We start from the raw sequence: 15,665 nt of genomic DNA on the forward strand, positions 1-15,665 counted from the left end.
ACCTGTGACCCAACCGCGGAGTCTGGTGGAGACAAGACTGTTCTGTTCTGTTCTGTTGCATATGTGTTGGGACCTCCCTTGGGCCACCCTCTTGTGGCTCCTCTTGTACAAGAGGGCTGAATTAGTTACACTCCCTCTCTGTTTAAAATGCTTTTCCTCCCTGTGTCTTTTCAGTTTGGGAGAAGCTGGGGGTTCATGAGGGTGGTCAGCCCCAAGCCCCTCTTTGGTGCCTGGTCCATGCAGAATGAAGCTGCCCCCTCCCTCCCCCTGGAGTTAGTTTCCAATGCAGAAGACAAGGCCACATGTCTCCCACCGCTCCCCCAGGGGGCCGAGACTTCCTGGCTCGAGCTGGCATCTCACTTTGATGGTGGGTCAGGAGGCCCATCTTGGTTTGGGATCAGAACCAAGAGCTTTTCCCAGGGGAGAGGTTGGTGGGTGTCTCCTGATTTCCTTCCTGCAAATTCTTTCAGGAGGGAATTTACAATGTTGGGGGCAGAGGGGTTGCGGCATTGAGCTCCCAGTGGCCCCCTTCCTCCGGTGGAGCTCACTGCTTTGATGGTTTTGCCTCAGGACTCTCTGGCGTTGGGAAAGACAGAGGAGGAGGCTCTAAAGCACTTCCGAGTGAAGTTTAACGAAGCCCTCCGGGAGAGCTGGAAGACCAAAGTGAACTGGCTGGCCCACAATGTGTCCAAAGATAACAGGCAATAGCGGCCCCTTCGGGAACCCTTGGGCCCCGGAACCAGGCACCCTCAGCTGCCCTTTAGGGCCGAAGAGCCGAACTGCACCCCATGGGAAAGAACCTACACAATTGCCTTTTGTTTACAATGGTTATTTATTTATGACTTGAAATGTTTCAGGAACTAAACAGCCATACATGGAAATGCATCCTTTGCGCAGGGGTGGGTGCCGCCCTCCAGCACCCCCAGTCAGGGCTCTGATGAGATGACACTGTGAGTGGGGCTCGGGCTCCTGGGAGGCTGCATCTTGCCAAGGACTGTAACCCTGAGTCTTCCAGCTGGTGAATCAGGACCCAGCAAAGACTTCTCTCCCTGCCGCTGGGAAGCCTGCCTTCCTCACAGGCTCCTGCCGGGCTGCATGGGCTTGGGCTCCTGGCGGTCAGCTGGCACCCGCCATGTAGACGGGGCCCCCATGACTCCGCTCACCCCCTCCACCTTTGTGCTCTCTCCACTGAGTGAGTGCTGGGCAGCTCCCAGAGGAAGCCTGGGTACCCTCTAGATTCAGGGATGCTTGCTTTCCACTTTTAAAGTGACTCTTGGGTACGGGAATCCTCTCATCTCCTCTGCTGTAAAGAGATTTTGTTTGCGGGTAAGAAAAAAAAATAGCCAAACTACATACTGAACCTTGATGGCTCAGAATGGCCTCCACCCCATAAAGTATAATATATGCTGGTCCTCAAGACATTAAAAAGATTTGAGCTTGATGGAGCTCAACCATGGATGCAGGCGCAAGCAGGTCAGAGTACTTTGTGCAATTGTCCGCCTCCTGCCCTCGTAAAGCAGGTTTTGAGGGTGGGAGGACTTGATCTCCAGAACTCTCCCTTTTAAGAACCTGCTGTGAAGAATCAGGTACCAGAAATGTGAGGTGGGTCTGGGGTGGAATCTTCTCCTCTGACGGTATAGTTTGCTTGAAGCGGTTCAGGCTTAGCCTGAGGTGGATGTGAAGAGCTCTAGAGATGCCAGGTTCCTGGGCCTCTCCCGGCCATCTGAAGCCAGTGCTAGAGAGGGGACGAGGAATCTGGGTTTCTCAAAGCCCACGGTGATCCTAATGTATTAGCAGCCTCCTTGGGCCACACCCAGCAACACTACTGGTCTCTCGAAGGCCTTTCGAGGCCCAGCAGAGCCGGGGCGGCTGCCCTCTGGACAGGTGCGTGGCTTAAAAAAAATAGCCCAGATGCTGACCTTTTTTGGTTAGGTGCAGTCCAAAGGCAATAAGTGCCGCCCCCAGAACACCACTGACCACACTCTTGTCCTCATCTAAGTGCTGAATTCCTTTGCCCCACCTCGCCAGTTTGGAAATAGGAAAAGACGAGTGTATGTCTCTATGTCATGTTATTTATTGAAACACGTCTCTGTGCTTCCTGGCATTCTGGTTCGGGTATCATGGCCTGTGCGCTGGCAAGAAGAGTTTTTTTTTTTTTTTTTTCTCAGTCTTTTAATGTTTCTCTATGGGGAAGGTGACTTCAACACAAGAGATGTGGGTTAAAGACCAAGCACTCTGTGAAGCCCTGACGTGAGAGGTAAAAGCATACCAGAAGAAATAAAAAGCCTTCTTATGTTGTTATCAGGTCAAAAAACAAAAACCAAAACGCAAGAGGATGCAAGATTAAAACAAAACCAGGACAAAACCTGACACACTCTGCCACTGGAGTTAGAACCAGCACTTTATTGTAGTGTATACACGTTCTGACCTCATCAATATACACATCTGGAAAGTGATACCACGCGGAGTCCGCATTAGCATCTATCATTGTCTACACAGAGCAGCTACAGTGACAGTACATGAGGATGGCCACACACGACGCAGGACAGCTGCATTGTCCTCGAAACTAGCAGTTATGATCACAGAACAGTATTCAAAATTATTTTCCCCCAGTTTTAGAAATCTAAAATTTTACATGTAAATTAAAAATGAAGTGCCATAGGGGTTTTAGCTCATGACTTGTCCTCTCCTTTTCCTTCCCCGCCAGGCCGAGCAGCAGGGCTCCTCACTCCTGGGGAGTGGGAGTGGGGCTTACCTCTGGGGCTGCTGGAGGGAAAGCTGGCACTTTGCCTTTGGGCCACGGGGTGTCCTTGGGAGCGTGTCTGTCCTCAGACGTTCTGAATATGGACCCCTCAGGTGGGTTCTGACTCCAAACCAGGTGGCCAGACGCTTTGCACCATCCACACGTACACTCACCAGCAGGGCAACGGACATCTAGTCGGTGTGAACCCAAGGCTGCGCACGAGGAGTCCAGCTTCCTGCGCAAGGAGCTGCCGGTCATTGGAGGAGTGTGTGAGGCCAGGGACCTGGGCACCCTCTCCCCTCTGCCAAGTCAGAAATGGGAAGAATCCCAAAAGAAAGCCCCGGCCATTTTTGGGGTCCCTGATCCAGTGCCCTCCTGCTGAGCAGCAGGGGGGGGAGTGACAAGTCTGTGCCCCCTAACTGCCTGCTACCCTGCTGAGGGGGTACACCCAGCAAGGCCCATGCAGGGCAGCCCCCTCTCTCGGGGCAAGGGTGGGGCAGGAGCCCATGGGGTCTCTCCTGCGCTGTGTTTTAAGCTTCACTTGGCATGCCAGTCCTGGGTGACAAGAGCACGGAGGACACGAGGAATCCCACTTTATTTACAAAATATTAAAAAGTCAGTTTGTCATCTACATATTTAACCCCCATTCTGCCATTTTATACATGCACTAGTTTGAAAAAAAATAAAAACTTAAAAAAAAAAAGGGGAGAGAGAAGAGGATTACGAGGTGGGAGTGAGCAATTTGAACCCTTTGCCAACAAGTCCGGTCATCGCAGCTTTTCCAGAGGCGCGAGGGGGCCGCACAGCGTGAGCCGTGGGGAGCGAGCAGCAGTTTCCCACATAACTTAGGAGCAGGGTGGGGGGGCCTACACACCAAGCACAGGCGCGTGGGCGGCGACAGGGAGGGTCTGTAGACCTACTGGCCAGAATGAATTTGTACACCGTGGACCCTGGGGATGGGAGGACACGTGACGGCAGAGTCTCCTGAAGCAGGAAGCAGGTGGGGGGGCAGCCTCTGGCTCAGTAGCTGAGGGTGGAGTCATCCCACTCTAGCTGTTGCTGCCTGTTCACGTTCTGCTGGTCCCCGTGCTCCCCCTCCTCCTCCTCGCTGCTTTCTGACTCGGCACTGGTGATGTCATCCTCCTCTTCCCCATCCTCACTCTCTTCTTCCTCCTCCTCCTCTTCCTCCTCCTCACTGCTGTGCTGGTCCTCGTATGTCTGATAAAGAGACAGCACATGAGCCAAGCCCCTGGGCCCCACCTGGGTGCGTGACCCGAATGTCCCCTCCCCTGCCATCCACCTGCCGGAGCCGCGGACAAAGGGAATGCTGCATCACACTCCACGTCCATGGAGGGCTGGACTATGCTGGAGGTCACCCCATCCCAGATGAGAGCAAAAACAGCTCTGGTCACCACCCCCAGGGTCTGTCAAGTGGAGGGAGTGTTTCTACACTGACTGGGTGGCACGAGCTGGAGTAAGGCCTCGCTGGACCCTCGGTTTGCCTGCCTGAGGAATAGGAACACCTGCCCATTACCAACTTGTCATGTGGATCGAGGGACATTTAAGCCACGTAAATGGGGAGATGCCAGGGCCATGCTGCATTTGCAGGGCGAGTGTTGCTTAGGCCCTGGCCTGTGGTGGTGTTTGGTCACGGGGGCTGCCTGCCCGCACTACCTCCATAGGGTTTACGGTGATGGTCAAGGCAGAGTCATCCCAATCCATCTCATTCTCCTTCCCGGTGTCCTGGTCCCGCATGGTTCGCTGATGTGCAGCCCGGATCCGGAACACTCCCAGGATAATCATGAAAACCAGGAAGCTGACACACACCACGATCACAACAGTGGCGGTGCTGGGGACAACTGTAATCGAGAGGACACAGGACTGTGATGTTGGAATCTGCCCCAGACGGGGCTGTGCCCTCAACCTTCCCTACACACACGTGGATGCTTTGTGGGCTGCCCACCTCCTGCCCTGCTGGTGCTTTATTTAGTCCTTCGTGGTGGCACAGAAGGACTCTCCCAATAGCCGGCTGTGGCTATTGGGACTGGGGGCTGGGCTCCCGGCTGGAAGTGGGAGAGCATCCCCACCATCCCAGACCTGACCCAGATGGCCCTGCGGCTGCCCATAATCCTACCTGCGAACGGGTGGGGGCTGGCCAGGTTGTGACCCGAGAGGTCAACGAAGGCATGGTGCTCCGGGTGGACAAACTGCGGCTGGGCAGCCATGTGGCTGGCGTGCTCCATGGGGCTGGCCGCGTGGATGACGTTCACCTGCAGCAGAGAGACACAGCAGTCCAAGTGAGGCCCAGGGCAGAAATGCGGCTCAGAAGCGACCAGGACTAGCGCAACTCAAAGGGGTCCCTGGACCAGCACTGCTGAGCGGACGACAAGGGAAAAGAACAAAATCAAGGGTCAGCTCTTGGAAACCATCCTGAGTACCTGATATTGTCACACATCCCAGAAATAGAGCGCTGTTCTAAGAATTCCTTTTTATTGTATTTCATAAAAAGAACCTGTCCACAAAAGACTAGAAAAGCCACCAGCACCGTCCTTCATTGCGGGAAGCATCAGCACAGCCCATTTTCCTGCTTTTCCCCCAAATCACAGCAACATGAAAGAGCACAAATCATAACCATTTATTTCCTTTCAAATCTGTTACCCTGTGGCTCAAACAAAACCCTCCTCAATTCTTCAGCACCGTGACTCCAGCATTTGCTGCTCTGAGCTCACCGTGCAGACATTCAATTGCTGAAAATCACTCTGGGCCCATTTCGCCAGACCACAGAGGCCCTGAATAATGAAGGGGCTGCCGTCCAGGCCTGTGGAAGACTTCAGAGCAGGGTGAGCACTCTCTGATCACTATGCTCTGAGTCACCACCACCACCAGGCTCAGCAGACAGCACAGCATCCCTCTCTACGGGCCAGCACCACTTCGGCACCCCTCTCTCCTGGGCCAGCCCTATGTTGGCACCCCTCTTCTCCCAGGCCAGCCCCACATCGGCACCCCTCTCTCCAGGTCAGGCCTACATGGGGACCCCTCTCTCCCCAGGCCAGCAGTCTGCAAAGAATCTTTGGTTCCCTGGGAACTGCTCTTTCTCAAGCAGTATCAAATCTCAACAAACCACCTTGGCCCTACTCAGGAGGTATTAACTGCCTCTGGCTCTAACCACCTCCTTCCAAAGGCTCCTCAGACTCCCACGAAAGGGGTGTATCAGCTGCACCCTGCCCCCCAAACCTGTGCAGGTCTGACCTGCAGCAGCCCCCAGAAAGGCTAGTGCACCTGGGAGGTACCCCAACAGTTGCCACATAAATGTTCTAAAAATGCTGTTTGCAAGTATAAGGGCCGTAGGTGGATGGGCACCAAATCACCCACCACTGGCCCTTCCCAGCGGGGGCCCTGCACCCACCTCCACCTGAAACTCATTGCTGACATAGCGGCCATTCAGCTCTGAGCAGACGAGCTTGAACTTCCGGTCAAGCAGAGACCTGGTGTGCCAGTTCCGATAGCGCAGGAGGCGTAGAACCTCCTCGTAGCTGGCCATGGTGTCCACACCTATAGGGAGAGGGTGCAAAGATCTCCTGGTGACTGGGGTCAAAGCCAGGGTCAGGGGTAGGCTAGAGTCAGGCCCAGGGGTGGCTGGACCATGCGGGCACATGTTCTGGGTTTCTGGTTGCAAGGGGGAAATGCAAGTGTGTGGGCACGTCTGCCCCTCTCCAAGGGGGGTGCCATCACCTGCCTGACTTCCACCCCCTTGTCAGGACAGGCAGTAAGGCGATGCCTGTACTTCCCTTCATGCCAGGAGAACATGTACAGCCCACACCGATGCCGGTGAGCCTCTCCTCTACCATCGCTTCCAGGACTCTCCCAGAGCTTGAAGGTGACGGGCCCAGGGCTGAGGCTCACACTTTGCCCCCAGCGGGGCCTTGGCCTGCTCACCTGTAAAGACCATGCCCAGGTCGGAGCCGCTCACTGCAATGCCCTTCTGCTGCAGGCGGGCCATGTCCACCTCCAGGCTCTCCTGGGCTGGGTTCAGTTCCTCCCCGTCCACCGTGACCTCGCAGGTATCCAGGTCGTGCACGATCTCCTCAGACACCAGCGACTCTTGAACTACAAAAACAGACCAAGCACCCTTAGCAGAGGCCGGGAAGCCCAGGGAGGCCGGTCACACTGGGTGGCCTGCTGGCTCTCCTGGAGCTCACAGAGCCCTTTAAAAGACTGATGCCAGAGGCCCATTCAAGAATCGGGGTGCTTTATGTGTCTGGGAGGACTGGTCCCCAGGCACCCTTAAGAATGGGGAGCCCCTGTGCAGCCAGCAGGAGCCACAGTGTCCCCTACAATCGGCCCAGATCCTTTCAGATCTGGACATCATGCCAGTAAAGGAGGAAAGGACTCTTTCAGGTGGGTTTCCAAAGAGCATAATGAGCTCTAGACGTGGGTCAGATTCTGGAAGCAGACTGAAGAATAACATCAAAACATTCAAATCTCTCAAAAATCTCAGAAGAACACAACACAGTAGGAAAGTAGTGGCTGTGGGGGCTCAGCAACCTGGGTTGGAGCCAAGGTGAGGGTGACTATTCCAGGCAGAAGAGGTGTTACCTGTGGGGTCCTCGTCCCCTTCCCCTTCAGGCTCCACTTCTCTTGTGATGGTGCTAATGATCCGAAGCTCGGGGAAAAGGAAAACTCCTTCTGGGCTTTCAAACTCAGAAGCCGCTCGAGCAAAATGGTGGACCCCACTCAGGCTGATCTTGGGCTCCTCTGGCTGCAACACCATCACGTAGCCATCCACTGGGGGCACGGAGATGCAGGCGGCCTCGTTAAAACACCTGCCAACAAGAGATGGAGGAGGCAAGGGTCAGAGCTTCAAGAAGCGGCTTTGTAGGCTACATACACAATGGCCTATGGATTGCAACTGACTGGATCCCCCAAGCACTGGGGGCACAGAGGCAGCCACAGGCCAGGCACAGGCCTCCGACACCATTCATAAACACTGTCCACACCCTCTGGTAACAAGCGATGGCTCAGCTGTCCTTACAGAAGGGAGGCTGGGTTGTCTTAAAAACTTAAATATACCATTTTCTTCTTGAGAGTCATGAGGAAAGGCAGCTTTATAGTTAAAAATCAGCACATACTTGACCGTGCTGGTGATTTTGAGTCTTCGGATCCCAGGTGTGGGGAATTGCCGTGAGTTCAGATAGGCGACGTGCTGCATGGCCTTATCCAGCTCCCCAACATCGTCTCCCTCCAAGGTCAATGCCAACTGACTGGGGTTGGTATGGATCTGAAATCATGCCAGAAAGGGAAGAGAAAAAGGGTTCTAACTGTAAGAAGCTGAAACCACACACATGCTGGCAAACAGGGTTTGCTGGGGACCAATCTGCATCAGTGACCTGGCGAGAAATAGCTCACATAATCGCAATGACAAGACCCTTTCTTCAAGGATAAACACCAAAGGCACAAATATATCTGTGGCATAAGAAACAGAGGGGCACCTGGCGGGCTCAGTGTATTGTGTGACTTGTGATTGAGGGGCTATGAGTTTGAGTCCCATGTGGGATAGAGATAACTTAAAGAAAGAAATAAATCTATTTGGCCTCTGTCCCCAGTTTCTGATACAGAGTCCGCCCAAACTCTGGAAATTTCCTGAGTGACAGGAGCACCTTTTGTTATATGTAACAAGCCCCTTCCAAGCACACCAGCATCTGTGCTAATGAGCAGGCTCTGGGTGGCTGAGATGGTCTCGGGATGGGGCTGGCTGCCGAAATCAGCCGTGTAACTACAGGGCTGGCACTTTCAGTCCCAACACTGACCCTCTGGCCAATGATTTAACCAGCTGTGCCTACATACAGAAGCTCCATAAACACCCCAGAATGATGGGGTGTGTGGGAGGGTGGCGCTCCTAGAGAGGGTGGGGAAGCTCCTTCCTGTTCCCTACTTCCTTGACTTCTGCCTTGTTGCCATCTGGTTGTTCCCGAGTGGTATTCTTTATAGTAGACCAATGGTAGTAAGCAAAGTGTTTTCTGCAGTTTTCTGGATAGGTCAACCAAATTACTGAAACCGAAAGGTGGGGGGACTTTGGGGATCCCTGACTTTGTAGCCAAGCTGGACAGAAGGGTGGGTAACCAAAGGGCCCGACACTTGCCACAAGCATCTGTGGTGGGGGGTGGTCTCATGGGGCTGAGCCCTCACCTGTAGGGTCTGTGCTGACTCCAGGTAGTCAGTGTCAGAAGTGAACCCAAATGTGGGACCCTCACAGGTGCCTGGAGAGTTGGAACTGGTTAGTGGAAAAAACCCTACACACTTGGGGTCAGAGAGGTTGTGAGTAAAAACAAGCCAGGATCAATCACATATCAATCCTTTGCCAATGGCCTGCATACTTGTGAGCCAAGGAAGTCGTGTGAGGGAATGCCAGGGTTACCTTCACGCCTCTACTGCTGTCCTCGGGGACTTGCAGGTCCAGCCCTTCTTTGCAGGTATACAGACAGTCAATCACCTTCTTGTCCGCGAGTTTCCCAGAACGGATGGTTAGGCCAGCCAGATTACCTCGGAAAAACTGGGTCATGTGCAGGTCACCACCTTAGGGACACACGGATCAAAGCAGGCAGTTATTATGGGCACAGCCCGGGGCCTCCTGCTTCACTTTTCAACGCAGTGTTACCAGTGGTGGCAGCTTGATGGAGGGACATGCGGGTTAGTTCGTACCAAATCCTGTTAGCCTTGCAATCTACATGGAAGCGCAATGGAGAAATTAAATCATTTATGATCATGCATGTGGCCTGGAGACAAGAGGTGTTGGGGGTCCCTCACCTGACGCCCAGAAGCCAAGAGGTCCCATGAGTATCCCTGCGCAACTGACCACTCCCTGGAAAGGGTGGCCTACATTGCACCCATCACGCTGGTGCACAGGTGACATTTTCCAGCAGCGCCAGGCTGGTGGATCACTGCCTTCTCAATCAGGTGGGTCACACACTGGGCTGCTTTTTCTAACCGAGCACACTTGAGGATACACACAAACTTGGGAATGAACCCATGCCAACAGGACAAGGAAGATGAAAGGGACGCTTACTCTCGCTGTTTGCACATAACAGGCCTTGTGTGGCTTATCTGGTTGAGTCCCATCGTGCCCGGCCCCCACTACTGAGGACAACTGGGAACTGACGGTGTTATAAGGAAGACAGAGACCCAGAAAGTGGTCCTGAGGGGCTGTAGCCAGGAGCCAAAAGCAGGTGAAATGGAACTTATTCTCATAACGATGAAGGAGACCAATGTCCAAGCATGTCTCGTTCCCAATAAGGACTTTAGACACTGTGAGCCATCACCAGGGAGTGAGATTTCTAAGAAGCAGATGTTTAAAATTTAGTATTGGTGAGGACAGAGTATCTAGTAATGAGTTTCTTCCTGTCCTGTGGTTCAGCCACATGGGAAGCAGGAGGTGGCCTCCCTGATGTGGCCTGTGAGATTTCAGCAGGGAGCCTCATGCAGTGGGATCAGGGTAACATCTGATGGTGGGGAGGGTCTCATTAGTGCAATGCATTAATGAGTCATTTGCCCTCACAGCAACTGGGATCAGACTGGGCAAAAGGTCAACCCCATGAAGCACTGAGGGAGCTTAATGCAAAGCAGCAGCTCAGATGGTGTCTGGGATGAAAATGCAACTCGGGCATCTCATGCGAAATGTGCAATGAACTGATATCTCGTCTTTAAATGAAACACAAGAGTGAACCGTAGGGAAAGATCCAGCAACCTGCAGAGGCCATAGGCACAGGTTCGGTTTCATTGTCATTTTCAAATGCTGGATACTCTGTAGAAGCAAGACAAAGACAATAGAGAAGGACCAAGAGGTTAGGCTCTTCACATTGGAACTTGAAAATTAGTCTTGAGAACCTACCGAATATAAAACACAAAGAGAAGAATTCCCATCTGGGCCCCCTTGGAGACATGCCTCCCATTCCCCAAGCAAGCCTGGACCTGACTGTCTTTTCCTAAGAGTTGTCCTTACCACCCCCTCCTCCCTGCCTGTCCGCATTCTTCTTTTATCTCCTCTCTGTACATCCACCTTGCCAAAACACAGGCTGACTTCACAACGAGATGAACAAAAGCACGTCCACTGAACTCCCGACCGGCCTCTGCTACTTGGAGCATTTTAAGGAGGCTGCTCACACAGACGGCAGAGCTGTGCCAGAAATATACAACCAAGCCCCAGGCCCACAGTACCATTCCCCTGACAGGGAGGACACTTATATAGACAAAATGGGACAGCACATGTAAGCATCCAAAGCCTGGTATATGTATGGTGAATATGGAAAAGTGTGTACTTTTGTGAGCTCTAAACAAGTTCACTTTGGTCTAGACTTGAACCCCTAAGTCACAGAGAAATGAAGGCATTTTTATTCACTTTATCTGAACAGAAAAGGAGAATCTGAGGTTTAGGAACTCACCTGGAGAAACAGGTGGTAGGCCTGGGGCCTCTAACCACTGATCCCTCTTATAGGTCCCAGGCCAGGGTTCTGACAGTAACACCAGCCCGATGACCGAGCATAGAATCTCCACTTTCCAGATCATGTCGTGGGAGCATCCACAACCCAGGGCACAGGCCCCCACACCTCCTGCCTAGTATCAGTGGGGGGACGTGCTGGGGACAGGCCAGGGGTGTGAGGCTGCGCTGGTATGATGCCTCCATGTGCCCTGAGAACACCATTACAGATGACATTTTGGCTGATGAGCATGAGGCTGAGGCTTACACACAAGCCCACCACCGTGAATTTGTAAGGAAAGTGGTTTCAAATCTGCTGAAAGGAGGAAGATCTTCCTGCCAGGTAACTAAATTTTATAAATGGTGTGTTTGATTTGGGAACTTAGGCATGGTTTTCTGGCTGAGGATCTCGAGCGACTGAGGCAGAAAGAGATGAAGCTGATGGCTACTGGGTGGCAGACGCTGTGACACAAACAGGACCCGGGAAGCAGCTGGGAATAGGGGGTTTACTTCGACCCAAGCAGCACAGCTCTCAGGTTTGCATTCCTACTTTTATAACAATGCAAAATGTTATTTAATTTGGGAAGCAACTCTGGACTGAAATGCTAACACTGAGCAACTAAAACATTTCCTATTTCCCTGATGATCTGTTCCTCATTCTTTGGCCTTTTTTTTTTTTTTTAAGATTTTATTTATTTATGACACACACACACAGAGAGACAGAGACACAGACAGAGGGAGAAGCAGGCTCCCTGCAAGGAGCCTGTTATGGGACTTGATCCTGGATCCCAGGATCACACCCTGGGCCAAAGGCAGACGCTCAACTGCTAGGCCACCCAGGCGGCCCCTTGTTCCTTGGCCTTAAGGTCTACGGTCTTAAGGTTCATAGATTAACTGTCCCCAAAGATAAACTGAGTATCAACTAAAGAGGTTCATTCTAAAATGCTGCCTTAACCTTTCTCAATTTAGAAGGATCTGCAGGAAAATGACGTTCAAATTCTCTGAAATTAAAGCAATGCTGTTGTGGGAATTAGGCTGTTCTGCAAACTTCTCGCCCATGTCAAGGTATGATGTTTCTACAGGAAGAAGAACATACTCAGAAGGTCTGTTTAGCAGGTTTGGGCCGTGATGGTGACCCCGTCAAGTGTGAGTGGTCACGTGAGGGCGTGAACCTTGAGGGCAGACTCGGAGGTCCGTGAACTTGGGCGGGGAAGATTTTGTGCGTATTTCCACTAACTTCTGAAGCTTAGCTTTTCCTCTGAGAACGAATGTCGGCTACAAAGCACAGTAGCTCTGGCTGTCATGGCTACTTCCTAGCACGCCGTGTGGCTGCAAACATCACAAAGCCCATCACTACTTCCAAATTACCTGCTGCTAGAGCTTGTTCTCCATTTGTTCATGGAGCAGCACAGGCATTATCATTTCAAAATGTTAGCCTTTTAGTGCTTTGGTAAGTCTTTCAATTTAATTGATTACCTTGGAAATCCTATGTATTTTGTTGCATAGATTAATAAAAAATTATCCTGAGAAGGGGTCCCCATCAGACCATGGGCTCTCATGCACCAGTTTCAGGGGTTCAAATCCTGAGGCCAAGATTAACCAGTCGGGTAAACCCTGGGCCCTGACCCTGTTTCTTTGGCTATAAAATGAGACTAAAAACTGCTCCTTCCCCCACAAACTTACTGTTCAGGATTAATGAAATAATGCAGGTAACTGCCAAGCAGCCTGCCAGTTAGAACATATGAATAAATGCTACTGTCGCTTTGGTGGTTTTCTGATCCCATCTCTGGTCTTGCAGCAGAGATGTCCTGAGAGGACGTCTCTTCCAGCACAGCACCTGTGGACGGTGCTCCTGTTGGGTTGGCCAGCACTAAATGCTCTGGAAGAGTCCCCTGGGTCAAAGTACACCTACAGTTCTGTGCCTGATGGTCAGCTGCCACCTCTTTATTTTTGCAAGCTTTTCAATAAACAGATTAATTTACAAAACAATCCCTCACTTGCACTCTCCCTCTGTGTAAGGCTCCCTCCCAGGTTCCCAGGGAAGGTGATGATTGCTTCAGTTCTGTAACACATGGTTAGTGAGCGCCCCAGACAATGGCATCATCAGTGTTCTCAGAAAGGCCAGGCCCGGAAGAAGGGACAAGCAGACGAAGCCCATGAGGGTCAGGGGTTAAGACACCAAGATGAGCCTGCTTCCACCACTAAGGCCACAAGGCAAGATTTCATTCCTACGACTGGGGAAGAGGGTGCCAACGACCATTACCTTGCCAGCAGGCCCCAACCACGAGCTGAGTTTCGATCTTGGATGGATGAAGTGGGTAATCCTCGGTGACAGAGAAGGGCTCGTGAGAAACACCGTCCACATAGAGAATCACGCTTGGGAATTCTACATTTAGGACGTAGTGGTGCCACTCCTCATCACAGACCTATGAGAGGCCAAGGGAAAAACCAGAGCATGAAATGTCTACCTTCCCTCTCATCCAGAGACAACAAATGCCATAAACTGGATACTGAGAGCAAGTCACCCATAAAGAATAATGTCTTCCAAAAAAGGAAAGATTTTTAAAAAATCTAACAACAAAATACATCTCATTCACTCAACCACATCTCATCCAAAAGGAGCAAGGTAAGACTATCACATCTAGGACATTCCAGACCAGGGGGGAGTGCCCAATCATCATGTGACAGGGCCTCAGAATACAGAGCTGCCCAATTCTCTTTGGCCAATAGTCTGACACCAGGAGATTCGATATTGGCAGGCTGGACAGCCTCCCACTGAGCCAGCTTAGCCTGCAAACTGGCCATGCTTCCTTTTCTGGATCAAAATGAAAAACACCTCTGATCTGAGGATAAGGTATGCTGGAGCACATGCATTTTCTTTTTCAATTCAAAGGTGATGAGCTAAATAAATGTGAGCAATACAGCTCAGAGGGCATGATAAATTAAGCTGCACTCCTTCCCTGTGGTGGATGAGCACCCCCCTTGCTGCCGACAGAAAGTGCTGATCGGCAGCCTCCACTGCCCCTTTGGACCGGCACTCCCTGATCTTTGGCTTCAGAGAAAGAGGCACGTACTCGAACAGAGATAGGCAGAGAAGAGATGGAATGAGATCATGTTTTTAAAAACATATTCCTAAATAAGCTTGCCCAATTAATACATTCTTAAAAACTGAACCCATGAGAACTTAGACTAGAAACACCACAATAAATGAAGAAATTACTAAAGAATATCCCCCAAGAAAAGCAGCTGCTCCTGATGAGTCTATTACAAAAAAAGTTCAAACCTCTAACACTGCGCCCATGTCTGCTGCATATACATAATGTAGAAGTATGTATATATTACATGAAACATTTTTAAATGAAGGAATTGCCCGGTAATTCATTTTTGAGGTAGGCAATATCTTAATTTCGGTTTGTTTCTATTTAAAACAAGTTCTGTAGTATTAGCTTCTTCAAAAGGAATTTCTGTATGCCTAGTTCTTTCTTTTTTTTTTTTAAGATTTTATTTATTTATTCATGAGAGACACAGAGACAGAGGCAGAGACATAGGCAGAGGGAGAAGCAGGCTCCCTGTGGGGAACCCAATGCAGGACTCGATCCCAGCACCTTGGGAATCACACCCTGAGCAAAAGGCAGAGGCTCAACTACTGAGCTACCCAGGCATCCCTGTACTCCTACTTCTTGAAGTATTGCTGGTTTCTGGGGCATCAGCAGAATGACTCTGTATTTGGAAGTCCATCTGGCTATAGTCAAAAGTCCCTGAGAGTATTCTGAGAAGACGGGGATAGAACTGGCATACTTTTCTGGTTTCCCTGAAAACTGGGCAATGGGAATAGCCAAGCCCAAAGCGGCAGACAACCCACGACATTCCTTAGTCCCATGCCTGTGAACACCCTGAGATGCGTGTGGAGAAAAGCAAGGGGGCTCCCGGTCCAGGGGATATCAGAGAGTAAAGAGGCCATGTTTGTTGAGATGCTTAGAGCCCGAAAACTAGGAAAAGGGTCATGCTACCCAACTCCCTCCTTTGAAAGTACAGAAAAAGTAAATTTATGTAAAAATAAAGAGGGAAAGGATCACAACTCAATCCCATATGAACTTTTTAAGAAAAAGAAAGAGATTTGCTGGAATAATATCTCTCCATACCCCCTTTCAAGACACGCTAGTGATAGACGTGAAAATGATCATCTATGGTCTCAAAACACACTAGAAATGTCAGGAAAGTGTCACACGACACAAAAGAACATAGTTCATGACTAGAGCAACTAGACTAGATGGTTTAACAAAACAGGAATGACTTGGATAGAAAGTGAAGGATATAGATACAGAAAACAGGTAAGAAATACCAACCAAAGGCAAAGGGTCCCCAGAGAAGAAAAGCAAAATGATGAAGGGGGCATGCTAAGAACTGTTAACAACAAACACCACCAAAAACTTGCCTGAAATACCAAACAGC

General features: G+C 50.9%; 2 protein-coding genes across 19 annotated transcripts in view; one reads left to right on the top strand and one right to left on the bottom strand.

Moving 5' to 3' along the window:
* Positions 1–1,458, top strand: part of PIK3CD (phosphatidylinositol-4,5-bisphosphate 3-kinase catalytic subunit delta) — a 51,733-nt gene extending 50,275 nt beyond the window's left edge. For all 8 annotated transcript variants that reach the window (XM_072731234.1, XM_072731232.1, XM_072731236.1 and 5 more), the window contains one exon: positions 571–1,458. In XM_072731234.1, coding sequence (XP_072587335.1) covers positions 571–708 — 138 coding nt within the window. In that variant the 3' untranslated portion in view covers positions 709–1,458. The remainder of the gene's footprint in view (positions 1–570) is intronic.
* Positions 1,459–2,383: 925 nt separating this feature from the next.
* LOC112924553 (beta-catenin-interacting protein 1) overlaps positions 2,384–15,665 on the bottom strand; it is a 151,764-nt gene continuing 138,482 nt past the window's right edge. For 7 of the 11 annotated variants that reach the window (XM_072731240.1, XM_072731237.1, XM_072731246.1 and 4 more), the window contains 10 exons: positions 13,477–13,639; positions 10,485–10,541; positions 9,159–9,316; positions 7,873–8,021; positions 7,340–7,566; positions 6,680–6,850; positions 6,150–6,295; positions 4,878–5,013; positions 4,418–4,602; positions 2,384–3,961 (listed from right to left, as the gene is read on the bottom strand). In XM_072731240.1, the coding sequence (XP_072587341.1) occupies positions 3,764–3,961; positions 4,418–4,602; positions 4,878–5,013; positions 6,150–6,295; positions 6,680–6,850; positions 7,340–7,566; positions 7,873–8,021; positions 9,159–9,316; positions 10,485–10,541; positions 13,477–13,639 (1,590 nt within the window). In that variant the 3' untranslated portion in view covers positions 2,384–3,763. The remainder of the gene's footprint in view (positions 3,962–4,417; positions 4,603–4,877; positions 5,014–6,149; positions 6,296–6,679; positions 6,851–7,339; positions 7,567–7,872; positions 8,022–9,158; positions 9,317–10,484; positions 10,542–13,476; positions 13,640–15,665) is intronic. The other 4 variants (XM_072731242.1, XM_072731241.1, XM_072731245.1 and 1 more) reach the window with 1 other exon arrangement.

The sequence above is a fragment of the Vulpes vulpes genome, chromosome 12 (assembly GCF_048418805.1).
Source record: "Vulpes vulpes isolate BD-2025 chromosome 12, VulVul3, whole genome shotgun sequence".
NCBI classification, from domain to species: domain Eukaryota; kingdom Metazoa; phylum Chordata; class Mammalia; order Carnivora; family Canidae; genus Vulpes; species Vulpes vulpes.